The sequence below is a fragment of the Rhinoraja longicauda genome, chromosome 25 (assembly GCF_053455715.1).
Source record: "Rhinoraja longicauda isolate Sanriku21f chromosome 25, sRhiLon1.1, whole genome shotgun sequence".
NCBI classification, from domain to species: domain Eukaryota; kingdom Metazoa; phylum Chordata; class Chondrichthyes; order Rajiformes; family Arhynchobatidae; genus Rhinoraja; species Rhinoraja longicauda.
In genome coordinates, this window is record NC_135977.1 from 12016630 (window position 1) to 12032987 (window position 16358).

Genomic DNA, 16358 nt, shown 5'->3' on the forward strand with positions numbered 1-16358 from the left:
GATTTTGACCCGAAACATCACCGATTCTTTTATTCAGCGATGCTGCAAAACCCACTGAGATATTCCAGATTTTTGTGTCTATCAGCAAAAATAAAACTTTTAAAAGGAGACTTTGATTTTACATATAGCAGGAAAAACAGAATACTTTGAGTCAGGAAGCTAATAAATTGGTGCACATTTAAGCCAGCTTTCTGCAGCAGCCTTTTCTGGAGGACAGACCATGATTTGTGAGTATTAGGTAATTGTTCCCTTTTTACAGTGTTAAATAACAATAATTACCGTAGGATATAATTTAAATGTTGGGCTTGAAAAGAAAAGGCATATAAGATGTTAGGTTTTGGGTAAGATCAATACTTCTACTCGTTGTGAAAAAACTGACATTCCAAATGTACACCCATCATGATATAAAGTTTGGGATATATCGTAACACAAAATGATGGAGCATGGAAGAGAGTAAAAAATATTCTTAACCGAGAAGACTCAAAGCGATGTAAATACTTCCAGGTCGTCACTATCCACTGAAAAATAAAATTTCTTGTGCTCTGTTTCATATGACGGATGTATTATTTTGTAACATGCCTCGTTGTTCAAGACTCTCCTACTCGTGGGAACATCTTAACATCTACCCTTGTCATGCCTGTTCAAAATCTTCTATTTCTCTGTCGGGTTATCTTAGTTCTTCTAAACTAGAAAATACAGACACAACCTGTTTAGCTTCATTTGATAGGACTATCTTTGGTTGGACAATCTGTTAATCTCAGGAAATGGCATAGTGAATTTCATTTGGCCCTTCTGTTGCTACTGTATCCATCTTTTAACTTAAGAGGAGCAAAACTGTGAACAATACTCCAGGTACCATTTCAACAACACCTCATAGAATTGTACAAAACCATCCTAATCCCAACCCGCTTGCAAAAAAATACATCCAATATACAAGGGAATTTAATAATATGAGGACTGAAACACTGCAATTGACAGAAATGTTAGCGAGGACTAAAAAGTCATAGAAACATAGAAATAGGTGCAGGAAGAGGCCATTCGGCCCTTTGAGCCAGCACCGCCATTCATTGTGATCATGGCTGATCGTCCCCAATCAATAACCCGTGCCTCCCTTCTCCCCATATCCCTTGATTCCACTAGCCCCTAGAGCTCTATCTAACTCTCTCTTAAAAGTCAAAAGTACTAATGTTTCCACGCTGGATCTTAAACAGCAGATACCTTGGCTATTGCCGCTCTTATTTCAGGAATTGTCCCTCTTTAATTGCAAAAATGCAAATGCAGTTCCATTATTTAAGAAAGGCGAGGGAAACTCAAAAACTTGTCCGTTTATTAATGGTTGTGGGGAGGTTATTGGCATTTGTAATTAAAGGCTGATAAAGTCCCTTGATTTGCGAGAGCCAAAATGGACATGTAAAGGAAAGCACAAGAATATTGAGTATGTTCACATCTTTTAATTGTGTAGGTCGTGCAATGGTCATGGAAAATGTCCATGCGCATAGCTTATATGGATTTTGAGAAAGCACTTCATAAGATGGAAACCCATACAAGTTTTTAGCACAATTTGGGAATCCAACGATTCTTCCTCTTATTTACAATATCTTGAATAGTACTTTTAGGCAAACGATATTGCAGGTGAGAAAAGGGCAAGCATGTTCCTTGACATTTTGGTCCATACATACTTTCAACCTCAAAAAGCTGGTTGCACCGAACAAATTGATGGGGTTATCATGCACAGCACAATGCCTTTCAAATGTATGTTAATTCACATTGAAGAATGTTCCAGATTTCATTATGGGCACCAAGAAGAAGGTGGAGCTCTTTCTGATTACATCAATACATTGATGTGTTTTTAATGGTCACATGTACCAAGGTATAGTGACATTTTTTTTACATACAGTTCACTAATAAAACAAGAGTGCAAGTATAGTGGATTATACTAGACTGCACACAAGAGTCGCCAGGTTTCCAGTGCCATTTTGTGTGAGTCAAGACCAATGTAATTAACAATATCGCGCCTTGACTTTGCTATAAATGCCTATTGACCTGGCTGCAGCATAGGGTCGGAGGTCTCCCCTTAGCTAGTCCGCCATCTCAGGTAAAGATCCCGAAATCAGTAGTGATATCCGGAATTATCTCCACACGATTGGCGATGTGTGTGATTGCACAATACCATCAAGTGTTCGATGACTCGTTTTTTAAAAAGTTAGTTCAAAAAGGTAGTCTGAAAATCTGAACTTCAACCAAAATTGTTAAGCCATCCCAAAAGGATGTTGGTCATGTTCCTGTGGTTTCGTTGTTCTTGGATGTTGCCCGTCGCGGTCAATTAGTCTGTGGTCAGCGATGACTGATATTTGTTGACACCAAAGAGGACACTGAACCAGAGGAAGAATCATTTGTATTATAAGCTGAACTGAAGGGAGCAGTGAAGGAATTTATACCCATGTTTCTAATTATTATGGAAATGGAAAAACTACTTCAATGTGATTTAATGGAAGATTTCAAAATTACAGAAGTTGTTCTGCTTATGAACTTTGCCATACAAACACAAACAGTTAGCGCCGATATAATTTTCATTTTATATTGTAAATTCATGCTCATTGCTGCAAGGTGAACAAGAAGGAAATGATACACTGACAAGCTCTTACCAAAAAGCGGACGCTGGAAACTGGAAACCTGACAAAAATACCAATGATTTCTAATTTTCTAACATATCTATCACAGCCCTCCTCCATGTTAATAAGTTTGATACCTTACCATTAAACTAAGTGGGAGATATTGAGATATGTAACAAAAAACTTGCTCATAGGTCTTGCGGATGGAATCACTAAACTCGACGAAGAATCAGGAGACAAAAATTGGAAGATAACACAATATGCCAGAAGATATTGACATGGAGCAGATGAAAGAGATCTCGGCAACGAAAGATTGGAGGAATTTCAGAGCAACAATGAAAGATTCAACAGAATGAATGATGCAACAAAATGAGAACTATTCATTCTATTTCTATGCTTTATTTTCTTATATTCTCTGTTTTACTGTATAATTCCAGCATCTGCAGAGGTTTGTCTGAAAATTTCAACAACTGGAGATTGTTTATCCGGTAACTAATGCGCACCAGGAATGCTCAGGGCGATGGAAGAACAGGTTTGGTCCAAATTAGTATTTCTGCAATGGAGATTTATGTGACCTCAGGTTAGAAGTGTTGCAAGAATAAGGCCAACTTGGTGGGTGCATTGCAAGAGAGAGAAAGGCCACGTGTAAAACCAAATCAAGGATTTAAGTTAGGGGAAACGACGAGGGCAGAAGAGAGAGAATGGGAAGAGTGGCCCAGTGAAGAATTCAAAATTCACTGAAGTTCTTTGATGCATGCGAGGAGTATATTAGTAAGCCCCACATGCGCTGAGGTTGAGCTGTAAATGAGACGGGAGGGCGTCGAGAGAAAAAAACCCGGTGCTGCTGGAGTGAGGTCAGGACATTAACTTATCAGATGCAAGAAAAAACTCCTTCAAATTGCTGACTATTTAAAATATATCTGGACAGAACGGCAATGTGGGGGAGAAAAGTCCAAATGGAAAGGACGAGGAACATATCAAAACTGCTCAGATATGCGGTTGTGGGAGTGAGTTACGGTATATACACCTGCTAAAAAAATAAGAAGGTAAACAAAGCAATGAAGGTGAATAAGGTCAAGGAGAGAAACGGATATCCTGTCGAATATCTGGGCGGCATTTCTTTAAGGTGGCAGTTGCCAGAAGAGAAATTGCGGTGAAATAAATAGCCCCCCGGGGATGAGGATTATGGGTGTGGTATAGCTATAGTAAAAGGCAGAGGAAGACATGAACATAAGGGAAAATACGGTAGATGCTCTAGCAAAGAAATATAGGTTGGAAATGTTCAACATCCTTGGGAACATTTGCAGATAAAATTAAAGTCAGAATCAGGAATGGGAAACGTGTCTAGATTTGTCGTTTGATTGTTGTGCTGGGGTTCATTGAGTACCAGTGATGAGTGGCTGAGAGACCCTGTAAAGAAGTGATGTCAGTAGTTTGATCTGCAACTTTAATGTCAATTTACTTTACTCTTTTATCGGATTCCTGGTTGACTTGGGACTGCCCCACGCTACGAATGTTTCTTGTTCTGGTTTATATCTGTCTTTTCACTAATTATTTATCCCGTGTAACTCCAAGGTATTTTTAATTTCTTATTTTGAAAAAGGGATCGCCTGCATTTATGTAACATCAGTCATGACACGAGTGTGATTCAATACAATGAAACATAATCATTAAGACATAATCAAAAAGTATCTCAATGTTATATTTCACTATATCGATCGGTACTGTCCCTTGCGATGCAGGAACGTTGCAGCTAACGTGAAGCAATTCTATGGCTGATTTGCAGCTACAAAAAGCAATGAAAAATGCATGGATCACAGGGTTTAATTGTGTTCTTTGATGAATAGCTTTCGTCGGGATAGCAGAAGAGTATCACTGCTGCCCCGGTAGTGGCATGGCATCTTTATATACTCCAGAGAAGGCAGATTGGGCCTTGATTCAACTTTTTTTATCAGAACCACAACAGCTTGAAGATTGCCTCTCTTGCTTATTACCGTACTGGAAAGTTCGCCGCGATTACAATATATGTCCAAGTCCTGCAGTGGGTTTAGAAGACTGAGGGGGGATCTTATTGAAACATATAAAATTCTTAAGGGGTTGGAGAGGCTAGATGCGGGAAGATTGTTCCCGATGTTGGGGAAGTCCAGAACCAGGGGTCACAGCTTAAGGATAAGGGGGAAGTGTTTTAGGACCGAGATGAGAAAACATTTCTTCACACAGAGAGTGGTGAGTCTGTGGAATTCTCTGCCACAGAAGGTAGTTGAGGCCAGTTCATTGGCTATATTTAAGAGGGAGTTAGATGTGGCCCTTGTGGCTAAAGGGATCAGGGGGGTATGGAGAGAGGGCAGGTACAGGTTACTGAGCTGGATGATCAGCCATGATCATATTGAATGGCAGTGCAGGCTCGAAGGGCCGAATGTCCTCCTCCTGCACCTATTTTCTATGTTTCTATGTTATTTAAAAAAAACCTCTGACGTGTGTGTCCTAAGCAAGCATAACTTAAACAATTTATTCTTTTCTTTTCGACTGAAGCACTTCACACGGCGCTCCATTAGTCGTCTGCGTTGTGAGATCTTGATTTTCTTTGTTTAGTTTATTTAGTTTAGTTTAAAGATGCAGCGCGGAAACAGGCTCTTCGGCCCACCGAGTCAATTTTAATCTGCGCCACGTTACAGATATTTTGAATGCATTGTCGCTATTCATGTTTTGGGAGACTGCAATTGACTTTCTGCATCGAAGCTTCAACTCTGGTTTATTTGTGGCCAGGATCGTGACTCCTAATTACTTGCTCTCAGTGCAGTTTCTCCATTCGACAAGTCCTCTCCTCCACTATCCAACTGCATGGAATAACATCGCAGCAATTAATTCCCTTTCTGATATCACATCGCGTTGGTGTCTCTCCATGAATACTCTGAGACTTTCTAGTCCGGAGCTAGGTGCTGCGCTTGACACGAACACCTCAATACTTAAATTTGTGTCCAGATGTGCACAAATGTGGTTACATGGACTCTGCATTGTTCCACACCTATCTGGTTAAGGAATGGCAAGCCATTTTGTTTTCTCTTCAGCCGTCAGAAGACCAGTTGTTGCATCTCAAACTCTGTATATCACAAGCTGATTCCGCTTCACTCTTTTAAAAATTTGAACTGACATCCTGCATTTTCAGCCGTTTATCTGAACTCGGGCATTGCCATAACTGTGATTAGTGTATTAATAATGCTCTTCTTTTGTCTCTTTCTCGCAACGATTTAGAAGTGTGTTTAAAGCTTTAACTTCCCTTCTTATTCCCTTACAGACCTTTCTGTCCTGGGCCTCCTCCACTGTCAGTGTGGCCCAACGCAAATTGGAGGAACAGCACCTCGCTTGGGCAGCTTACAACTCAGCGTTATGAATATTGAACTTTTCTAACTTCAAGTAAACCTTGCTTTCTCTCTCCCCATCCCCTTTCCCATCCTTGCTCTCCGACCAGTCCCCCTGTCCTCCTGATTAAAACTACTTTGTGTGCCTCGTTGCCATCTTCCCCTCAGCTAACAGTGAGTGATCTATTCTACATTTTCCTTGATCCACGTCCCCTCTGATTTCTCGTTTTCACACCTTACCCTTCCATATCTCTGTGTCTCCCTCTCCCTTGACTCTCAGAGGGTCTCGACCTGAAACGTCACCAATTCCTCCTCTACAGATGTTCCCTGTCGTGCTGAGTTACTCCAGCGTTCAGTGCAAACCAGTGTCTGCGGTTCCTTTTCTACGCGAAAGTTTAAATCGAGATGAGTGAGAGTGCGCACGTATTTATTTGTACTTCACACCTGATTTGTGATAACCTTGTGCCACCCGACCGAAGGTAATTTTTAAATAAAGGTATCCGGAACCGGAATATAACGTCACAGCAAAGAATAGATGGATTTGCTTGCGAAGAGCCAACATTTGCAACGCTGCTGTGATAATGTTGGTACGTGTAATTAGACTGGGTAGTTCTATCTCGACATGCAGTCATGGTGATTTTAATGCTCCCTTATTGCTGATGCTCATGTTTCGCTGATTCAACTTCGTACCATAGCTAAAATCAAACCTTTCCTCCAATTCGACGACACTGAAAAAATCATTCACGCTTTCATTTCCTCCCGCCTAGACTACTGCAACTCTCTATACACTGGGATCAGCCAATCTTCCCTGTCCCGCCTGCAACTGGTCCAAAACGCCGCAGCGAGACTCCTGACGGGTACCCGTAAAAGGGACCATATCACGCCGATTCTGGCCTCTCTCCACTGGCTCCCTGTACGGTACAGAATCAACTTCAAGCTCCTCCTATACACATATAAAGCCCTAAATGGACACCCCCCCCCCTACATCAAAAATCTTCTAACCCACCTCTCTAACTCCAGGTCCCTCAGGTCGGCCGACTTGGGGCTACTCACTATCCCGCGGTCTAGGCTTAAGCTCAGGGGTGACCTCGCTTTTGCAGTTGTAGCTCCTAGACTGTGGAACAGCATCCCTCTCCCCATCAGAACTGCCCCCTCCATCGACTCCGTTAAGTCCAGGCTCAAAACCTATTTCTACTCCCTAGCGTTTGAGGCTCATTGAGGAGGCGCTGTGAACTGTTTTGTATGTGCTGTTATGTTTGTGTGCTACTGTATGTTTCATTTTTTCCTTAGTACCTAATCAGATGTACAGCACGTTGGTCAACGTGGGTTGTTTTTAAATGTGCTCTACAAATAAAAATTGACTTGACTTGACTTGACTATGAAGCATTTCTTCCTCTAACTCAAGTTAATGATGATCACAACGCTGCCACTGTTGGCCAATTCGAGCATCTCCTAATATAGATGCAATAACTTCTCTCCCGTATTTACCTGCCCGTGGATGCATTATAGGAGATGATTCTCAGCCAATTAAGGTGGAACAATTACAAATCAAACTGCAACACCTTGTCAATTGGTCGCCGCAATTACTTGAGGATAAAAATCGAAACAACTGTATTTGTATTACATAGTTTCACTCCATGATTCCCGTGTGACATCTGGATTCTATCGATAGCTCTGTAAATATTCGCATTGTTGTTAACTCTCAGTACTGCAGAGAGCTGTGCATGTAGCTCAGTCTATCACTAAAATCAACCGTCCCTCATTGACTCCATTTCGCGCTGCCACAGGAAGCGGCCACGTAAACAAGCACCGTTTTACTCCAGTCATTTACTGTTCTCCGTTCTTCCCTCGGACGGACTATTCAAAAGCTAGTGAGCACGCACAGCCCGATTCAGAAAGTTTCCTCCTCGCTGTTATCAGACTATTGATCTATCCTCCCATCAGCTAGGGTGTTGTCCCGGTCTTCAAGCCTAGCTCTCTGAGGAACTTGCATTAAAAAAATACACGTTCGCTGCAACTGTTATGCTATAACTTCCCTGCACTATATCTCTGCACTGTGTTTTCCTTTTTGCATCACCTGCTGCACCTGACACTCTTGTATGGAATAATTTCACTAGATAGCACGCATAAAGGTTTTTCACTGTATCCCCGGTATAGATGATTAAAAATAAACCAATAAAAGTGCACATTTAGATGCAACTAAATGCTCGCAGCTATCGTTCCAATTTGCCCTCAGTTGGTTAAGACTTAGATGGTCAAATTGATAGTCGAGATAAAATTTTAAAAGCTACAATGTAAACTTGACCATCACCATTTTCTCAGTTTGTGCAAATACAAATTGGGAACATAAGAAGGAATAAGAACAGAAGTAGGTTATTCATGCCTCCATCCGGAGTCATGGTTGCACGTTTCCACTAGCTCCAGTGTCATACTGAACGATCTCAATATTCCCCATTGGGAACCCTTTCGATGCAAATCTGCTTGCATATCGGCGATCACCTGGAGTAAAGAATCCAAAACTTTATAATTGCACTCAGCGAAGAATGCTTTCCTTTTTAGTCCCGGTTACGCAACACGTTACCTGAAGATGATGTCAGCTAGGGATTTTGATGAAAATAAAACAATGGGGAAAGAACTCACGTGGGCGATTAGAATGGCTAAAGGGGCAAGTGAAATGGCTCTTTGTTGCGTTGGAAGGAACTGCAGATGCTGGTTTAAACCGAAGATAGACACAAAAAGCTGGACAAACCCAGCGGGACAGGCAGCATCTCTGGAGAGAAGGAATGTGTGACGTTTCGGGTCGAGATCTTTCTTCAGAACCTTTTGTTGCGTTGGATTACATAAAATCGCAAGGCTTTTTATAACCACATTAAAAGGAAGAGGATAACCAGGAAGAAGGAAGCTTACGTTTAAAGGAGGGAACTTGTGCATGGAATCAGAGGATAGCGGCAAAGGACAAGGACATGGAGGATTGTGAGCTCAGTGTGGAGAATGCTAGCATGCCACGAGAATTTGGGATTGAGATGGAGGAAGTGTTGGGGCTCTTGAAAAGCATTACAGCGGATAAATCCCCAGATTGTCCCAGATTATTGAGACAGGCAGGAGATAGCAGAAGCCTTGACGGAGACCCTTGATGTTCTCTAGCCATATGCAATGTGGATGAGCGCTGGAGAGCAAGTAATTGTGTTCCTATATTTGAGGTAGAGAGAATCCAGAAAAAAATATAGACCCGGCGATCCTCTCGTCTGTGGTAGAGAAGCTATTGTAGAGGATTCTCCCGGATAGGATTTACTCCCGTTTGAAAGAGAATGGGTTTATTAGGGGCGTTAATTTAAATGACATGGTAAATGGCAGGTCCCATTTAACTAATTTAATCATGTTTTTGACGAGACGAGGAAGGTGATCGATGAAGGTAGGGGGATGGATGTTGTCAACATGGATTTTGTAAGGCATTTGATGAAGTCCCTCGTGGTAAACTGATCTAAAAGATTACCATGCATAGGATTCTGGGTGATTTGGTCCTTTGGATGCACAGCTGACCTACGCATAGGAGACCGTTGTGGTGTGATAGATAGGTTGGGGTGGAAGGAAAATTGGATAGGCACGTTCCACGTTCTATGTTCTATAACGATTGCAAACCACCTCTGGTCAAACCAATCAGCAAAAATAACTCGGCATCTTTTCCATCAGGACTACAGGGAATTTTAGATATTATTGTGATATATGCTTTATTTTCTCAACGCCTTTGAAAATGGGTCCGATATAACTCATTTATTTGTACGCACACCTATTCCACTAATCAGCTGCTGCAAGAACCGTTTGAGGCGTGGCTATGCAGAGTCTCCGCGAGATGAGGAAAACAAAACTATATGTGACATTCCAGCATGCTATGGTCCTCTCAAACGGCAGCACCACGAATTACTCTCACTCACCATTATCCCACCCATTTCACATAGGGATAACACTGAATGGAATTCCTAATATGTTATTAGTCCCATATATATTGGTCAGCTGCCCTCGCTCGGGAGAGAGAGAGACAGACAGACAGACAGAGGGAGAGAGAGAGAGAGAGAGAGGGAGAGGGAGAGGGAGAGGGAGAGGGAGAGGGAGAGGGAGAGGGAGAGGGAGAGGGAGAGGGAGAGGGAGAGGGAGAGGGAGAGGGAGAGGGAGAGGGAGAGGGAGAGGGAGAGGGAGAGGGAGAGGGAGAGGGAGAGGGAGAGGGAGAGGGAGAGGGAGAGGGAGAGGGAGAGGGAGAGGGAGAGGGAGAGGGAGAGGGAGAGGGAGAGGGAGAGGGAGAGGGAGAGGGAGGGAGAGAGAGAGAGAGAGAGAGAGAGAGAGAGAGAGAGAGAGATTAAGGCTGGATTGTTGATTTCATTCGATAGTTGTGTTTGTGTTAGTGTAAGCAAAAATCCAGGATGCAATCGTCAGACCACTGAGTTTTAATGAATATTTGAAGATGCATTTAATTGAAATTCAATAACATTTGACTTTCAATTAACAATGGGATTGCTTTGATTGAACGGCGTTTACTAATGACAAAAAAAACGACGATTTTAAACACAAAGGCTAGTCGACAACAAATAATATTTCTATAATCACCTTTGACAAATGAACGAGGAATCAAAAGATATTTCCTCGACTCGATTAGGTGGAATTTAGGGGTTTTACATACAGGTGGATTTGGCAATATTTGTCTTCAGCGGGTTAGCCTGAGCCTCGTGTTTAACCACACAGGAGTAAAGCTCATGTGAGTTCCAGACTGTAGCTGGCAGAGTCAGGTAACTGCTCGCACTGAACGTGTTGTCCGTCTCCTGTTGGATCCGGCTGGTCTCCACGCCATCACTTCTTGCACTGCCGTCCACGGTCCACTCAATGTCCACAGCGCCCGGATTAAACCCGCTCACCAAACACACTAGGGTGGCAGTGTTCTTTCCCGCGATTTCCTCCGCTGATGGTCGGAGAACGGACACTGCCGGGGCGCGTGGGTCTGTTTGAAACAAGGTTTTGCAGTATTATTAATAGTTGCGTTAGTATAGGAATAATAACATGTTGCCATGACACATAATCCTCATTTTGCAACAATGTCAAACGTACTATTTATCGCATTTTGAATTATTTTTGAAATATTCCACATTATTATTTTTGAAATGTTCCACATTAATCTTGAAGCATATGCCTTTTCTCGACAAGACTTCTCCTTGAAGTTATAATTTCGCTAAGATTTCCCAAATAGGACAATGAATCGTGCTCCCTTCACTCAGCGACGCCAACAACAAAAAAACGCTCTAAAAATCGCCTGGAATAAAACTGATTTCATCTGAGATGGTTCAGAAATTTGAGGCGCAATGTAATTTCACATTTTTTAAGTAGTTTTTCAAGTTAAAATATTCTCTATCCTCGTGATTCCAGAATGCGCACGCTGAAAGTGAAACGATGATTACATTTCACAACATAACACATTGATCCGGGAATTTATAACGACGCAAGGAATTCAACATCGCATTTAACTGAAAATGATTGACCGCAGTATTTCAATAACATTGAGAATCTATAGGAGAAATAATTAAGCAAGCATTTGAAAGCATAAACTAAAGTGTCTAGACTAATAATTGACGTTGTCAACTATATTGTCCGGACGTTCGCTTTGGTTCTGCGTTTTTGTTTGTTTCCGGCGCAACTTTGCTTCAGAAGGCGATTCGGGTTAAATTTTGATTCCGATAGAGCAAACACTATTGGAATGCCCCGACTCCCTTCAGCGGCTTAAATAAAAAATACACATGAGACCATTCAAACTAGTGTTTAAACAGTTTTAAAAATATAAAATAAAACCAGGATAAACGTGATAATTGTCTTCTCGGGATATGGCCGAATTCTTTGAACATCTGAAGAAGCCTGTTCTAATTGACTGGCTAAATAATTTGTTTGTTTTCTCATTCCTCCTGTTTCATTGGGCGCCAAAGAAAAAACCCGCTAACTACAGTCAGATTCCATATACCGGACGCACTCCTATACTGCTACCCCAGCGGAAAATGTAAGGACATAAAAATGGCTCAAGGCGACTAACACATAGCCGGCAGGAATTAACATTCTTATTATCTTATAAATTTGCACTTCTACTCTCGATACCGAAACCCACGTCAGGGAAAATGAAATAAAATCTCACGAATTGTTGTAACAGTTCCAATCTTGTGCTCATGCCTAATACAAGTTTAAAAATCCATATAAAAACAATTCAAAGAGATAATCGAGGTGTCTGACAGGTTGTATAAGAAGATAACTGCAGATGCTGGTACAAATCGAAGGTTTTTATTCACAAAATGCTGGAGTAACTCAGCAGGTCAGGCAGCATCTCGGGAGAGAAGGAATGGGTGACGTTTCGGGTCGAGACCTTTCTTCACAGGTTTTTGGGTTGGAACCAATAATTCTGAGAAATGCACTTTCTTTATCTCTACATGATCTTAATTTTAGGAAAACCCCACGAGTCGAGGGTTGAGTGATGCGCAGCTCTCGGTTATCTCAGAGTTCGCGATGGGCGTCAACGCAAAGTAAGGGCTATTATTGAAGGTGCGTCTTCTAATAGAATAGACAATAGACAATAGACAATAGACAATAGGTGCAGGAGTAGGCCATTCAGCCCTTCGAGCCAGCACCGCCATTCAATGCGATCATGGCTGATCACTATCAATCAGTACCCCGTTCCTGCCTTCTCCCCATACCCCCTCACTCCGCTATCCTTAAGAGCTCTATCCAGCTCTCTCTTGAAAGCATCCAACGAACTGGCCTCCACTGCCTTCTGAGGCAGAGAATTCCACACCTTCACCACCCTCTGACTGAAAAAGTTCTTCCTCATCTCCGTTCTAAATGGCCTACCCCTTATTCTCAAACTGTGGCCCCTTGTTCTGGACTCCCCCAACATTGGGAACATGTTATCTGCCTCTAATGTGTCCAATCCCCTAATTATCTTATATGTTTCAATAAGATCCCCCCTCATCCTTCTAAATTCCAGTGTATACAAGCCCAATCGCTCCAGCCTTTCAACATACGACAGTCCCGCCATTCCGGGAATTAATCTAGTGAACCTACGCTGCACGCCCTCCATAGCAAGAATATCCTTCCTCAAATTTGGAGACCAAAACTGCACACAGTACTCCAGGTGCGGTCTCACCAGGGCCCGGTACAACTGTAGAAGGACCTCTTTGCTCCTATACTCGACTCCTCTTATTACGAAGGCCAACATTCCATTGGCTTTCTTCACTGCCTGCTGAACCTGCATGCTTCCTTTCATTGACTGATGCACTAGGACACCCAGATCTCGTTGAACTCCCCCTCGTGCAATCAAAAGAAGGAAGACAAGCTTCTTTACCGCCGGCCTATTTCCTATCCTGGTTGACAATTGGTAGTTCATCCTTTGAAAAGTAATTAAGAATGAAAAATGTAAACAGCCGAAATGGCATTTGCCCCTCCCATATCGTTACTCCTACGAATTTGCCAAAAAAGAATCGATTTTAGCCGTGTATTTACAAAATATAAGCTTTAAACCACTTTTCTTTGAACCATTGATTAAACGACACAAAAATAATTACTTTTCACTGCAGTATCAAGAGCCCAAAGGGTGAAATATTTTACTTACTGCCAATACTCAACCTCGTTCCTTTGCCGAAGATGAAACCACTTTTCCACACAGAACAGTAGAAATCCGCAGCGTCCTCCGACTGCACGTTCGATATTGTCAATGTTGCAGTGTTGCCTGACACTGATCCGGAGAAACGTTCAGGAACTCCCGAGCCTCTGGTAATGCTGCTTCCCGACGAATAGTAGAACAGAAACCGCGGCGCACTTCCAAGAATCTGTTGGTACCAGTAAACATTGGTAGTACTTAAACTGTCGCCAGACATGGTACAGGGCATTTGCACGTTCTGTCCCAGAGATATGGATTGTGAAGGCGGCTGATTTAGTGTAACTTCCGCGTTTATATCTGGAAGAAAAATTAGAAAAAGTAGACTATTAATTTATATTAGCGAAACAACATGCGTCAGCAAAAATAGTTATAATTGTACTAGAAATTAAACATCATGTGGATGTAAGTAGAATACTCACAAACTGCGGAAAAAGCTAATGCATAGACTACACGGACCCAGCAAGACATTGTAAATAGCTGAGTAGGGGGAGCCAGGTGAAGTGGTACACACGTTTCTCCGGGTCGCTTATAAACCGTATGACGAGGCGTCGCTGCGTGTTCATTATATATGCAAAACAATCAAACCACTACGAATGTTGTGCCAATCAGAAGTTGCCAGATTCTTCTTCTGTCAAATTATTTCCAAAGTTTTAGCTAGGTAAATGTCCGATTTCTAATTGTGTATTCCTGTACGATTTAATACATTGTCAAGCACATAAGCGATTTCGTTTTGTTTGAAATGAGACATTTGAGACATGAGACAATATACGTTTTAATTTATTTTCAACCCTTTTCGATGTGGCGTGTTTCAGCGCGTGTATCAAACCAAAATGTACTTATCGAATAAACTCATGATAATGTTCATTCACTCATGAAAAATTAAGGGACACATTCCATCTGGAGCGTCTTCTGGAAGTGCTGAAGGACCTGCCCGCATGGTGTGCGACCTGTTCCTTAGTAGCGATGGTGTTTTGAAGTTTTCTAAAAGCACGAGGCGAATAAACAACTGATTGTAAATTAATTCTGAATTTGTAAAGTTGGCAAATTTGTAAGTCCTGCTGTATATATTTTTTTAGATTTTAAATCACTTTCAAATTTGATGCAATGGTTTTGGAGTAAATTTGGAGAGCGTTATTTCTTGCAGCAGCCACAAGTCCGTTTACTTTACTCGTGAAATTGACGGAATATAATGAGACGGAAAAATGACAAATATGTTTAATCGACCACAGGGCTTATGGCGAGTTTTATATGTTAAAAAAAGTAAAAGTGTGTCGGCGGGTCTGGATTGCCTTGGCATAAATTCTAACAACCTTAATTCGACGTAGGAAATTATATTTACGTGGAACCAGCGTCGCATCATACTTGATACAATGTACGCAGATTTTATTTAGCAAACCAGCGGTTCTAATTATAACGATAACGTTCCTTGCATTTCATGGATTACCCTTAGCATGGTAGTAACAGCATGAGAATCAACACTAAAGACTTGCTTCCGAAAGTAATTCTGAAATGTTTTCCATGTTGGAGCATGGAAATATTGCTGTAATAACTTGGGATGATTACGCATACTTTAATGGATGTTAAGAAAATATTACTTGAAATGACATAAGAATACGTTTCAAGGCGCTTGTACCACACCTCTGCTTTGCCGAATATCAATGTGCATGGCACTGCTAAGTTTTCCTCTCATTTCCTTACGTGAAGGTTTTTCCATCATAATCTGGACAAATTTGAGAATCTTCTCAGCATCCCAAGATGACTGCAGCTCCAACAGCAATCACGTGGGTAAACTTCAACCAGAGCCATACAATTCGATTGATTGACACCCCAATTCTCTGCACCTGTGTTTACTCACTCCTAGTAGTAAAATATCGCGACGATGGTATTTGCTTTTTGACCCACTGAGTTACTCTAGCTTTTTGTGTTTACCACATATCTACTCACTATCCCGCGGTCTAGGCTTAAGCTCAGGGGTGACCGCGCTTTTGCGGTTGCAGCTCCTAGACTGTGGAACAGCGTCCCTCTCCCCATCAGAACTGCCCCCTCCATCGACTCCTTTAAGACCAGGCTCAAAACCTACTTCTACTCCCTAGCGGTTGAGGCTCATTGAGGAGGCGCTGTGAACTGTTTTGTATGTGCTGTTATGTTTGCGTGCTACTGTATGTTTCATTTTTTCCTTAGTACTTAATCAGATGTACAGCACTTTGGTCAACGTGGGTTGTTTTTAAATGTGCTATACAAATAAAATTGACTTGACTTGACTTGAGATACAAAACGAATTGCAATTACTTCTCTCGACACGCCCATGTCCAACCAGGATAAAATCAAAGGGTATGCATGGGAGTCACACTGTTGCGGTACAAGTCAGACCACGTTGAATGGGAAATGTATTGCCCAGCTTTCCGATTGATGGGCCTGTCGTGGAAATCCCTTTCCAATAATACGGTGGGGGTTCTATCGCCAGAATAGTACTGTGATCCCAGAAGGACGCACATGAGCGCATTCTGAGGAATAATCAGAGATGTGTAGCAAGTACTCACCCTACAAGAAATGGTGATGAAAATTGAATGTATTGATGGATGAAGTGATTCGTTTTGCTTGGCAGATTTCCCAAGGGCGATACGATACGATACAATACGATACGATACAATACGATAGAACTTTATTTATCCCAGGAGGGGAATTGGTCTGCCAACAGTCATAAAACAT

General features: G+C 41.9%; 1 protein-coding gene across 1 annotated transcript; it reads right to left on the bottom strand.

The window, feature by feature from the left end:
- Positions 1 to 10400: 10400 nt before the first annotated feature.
- Positions 10401 to 14192, bottom strand: LOC144606035 (immunoglobulin lambda-1 light chain-like). Its single transcript, XM_078421821.1, has 3 exons — positions 14069 to 14192; positions 13602 to 13946; positions 10401 to 10958 (listed from the first exon to the last, which is right to left on the bottom strand). The coding sequence occupies exons 1-3, from the start codon at positions 14115 to 14117 to the stop codon at positions 10636 to 10638; spliced, it is 717 nt and encodes a 238-aa protein (XP_078277947.1). The 5' UTR covers positions 14118 to 14192; the 3' UTR covers positions 10401 to 10635.
- Between the last annotated feature and the right edge of the window lie 2166 nt (positions 14193 to 16358).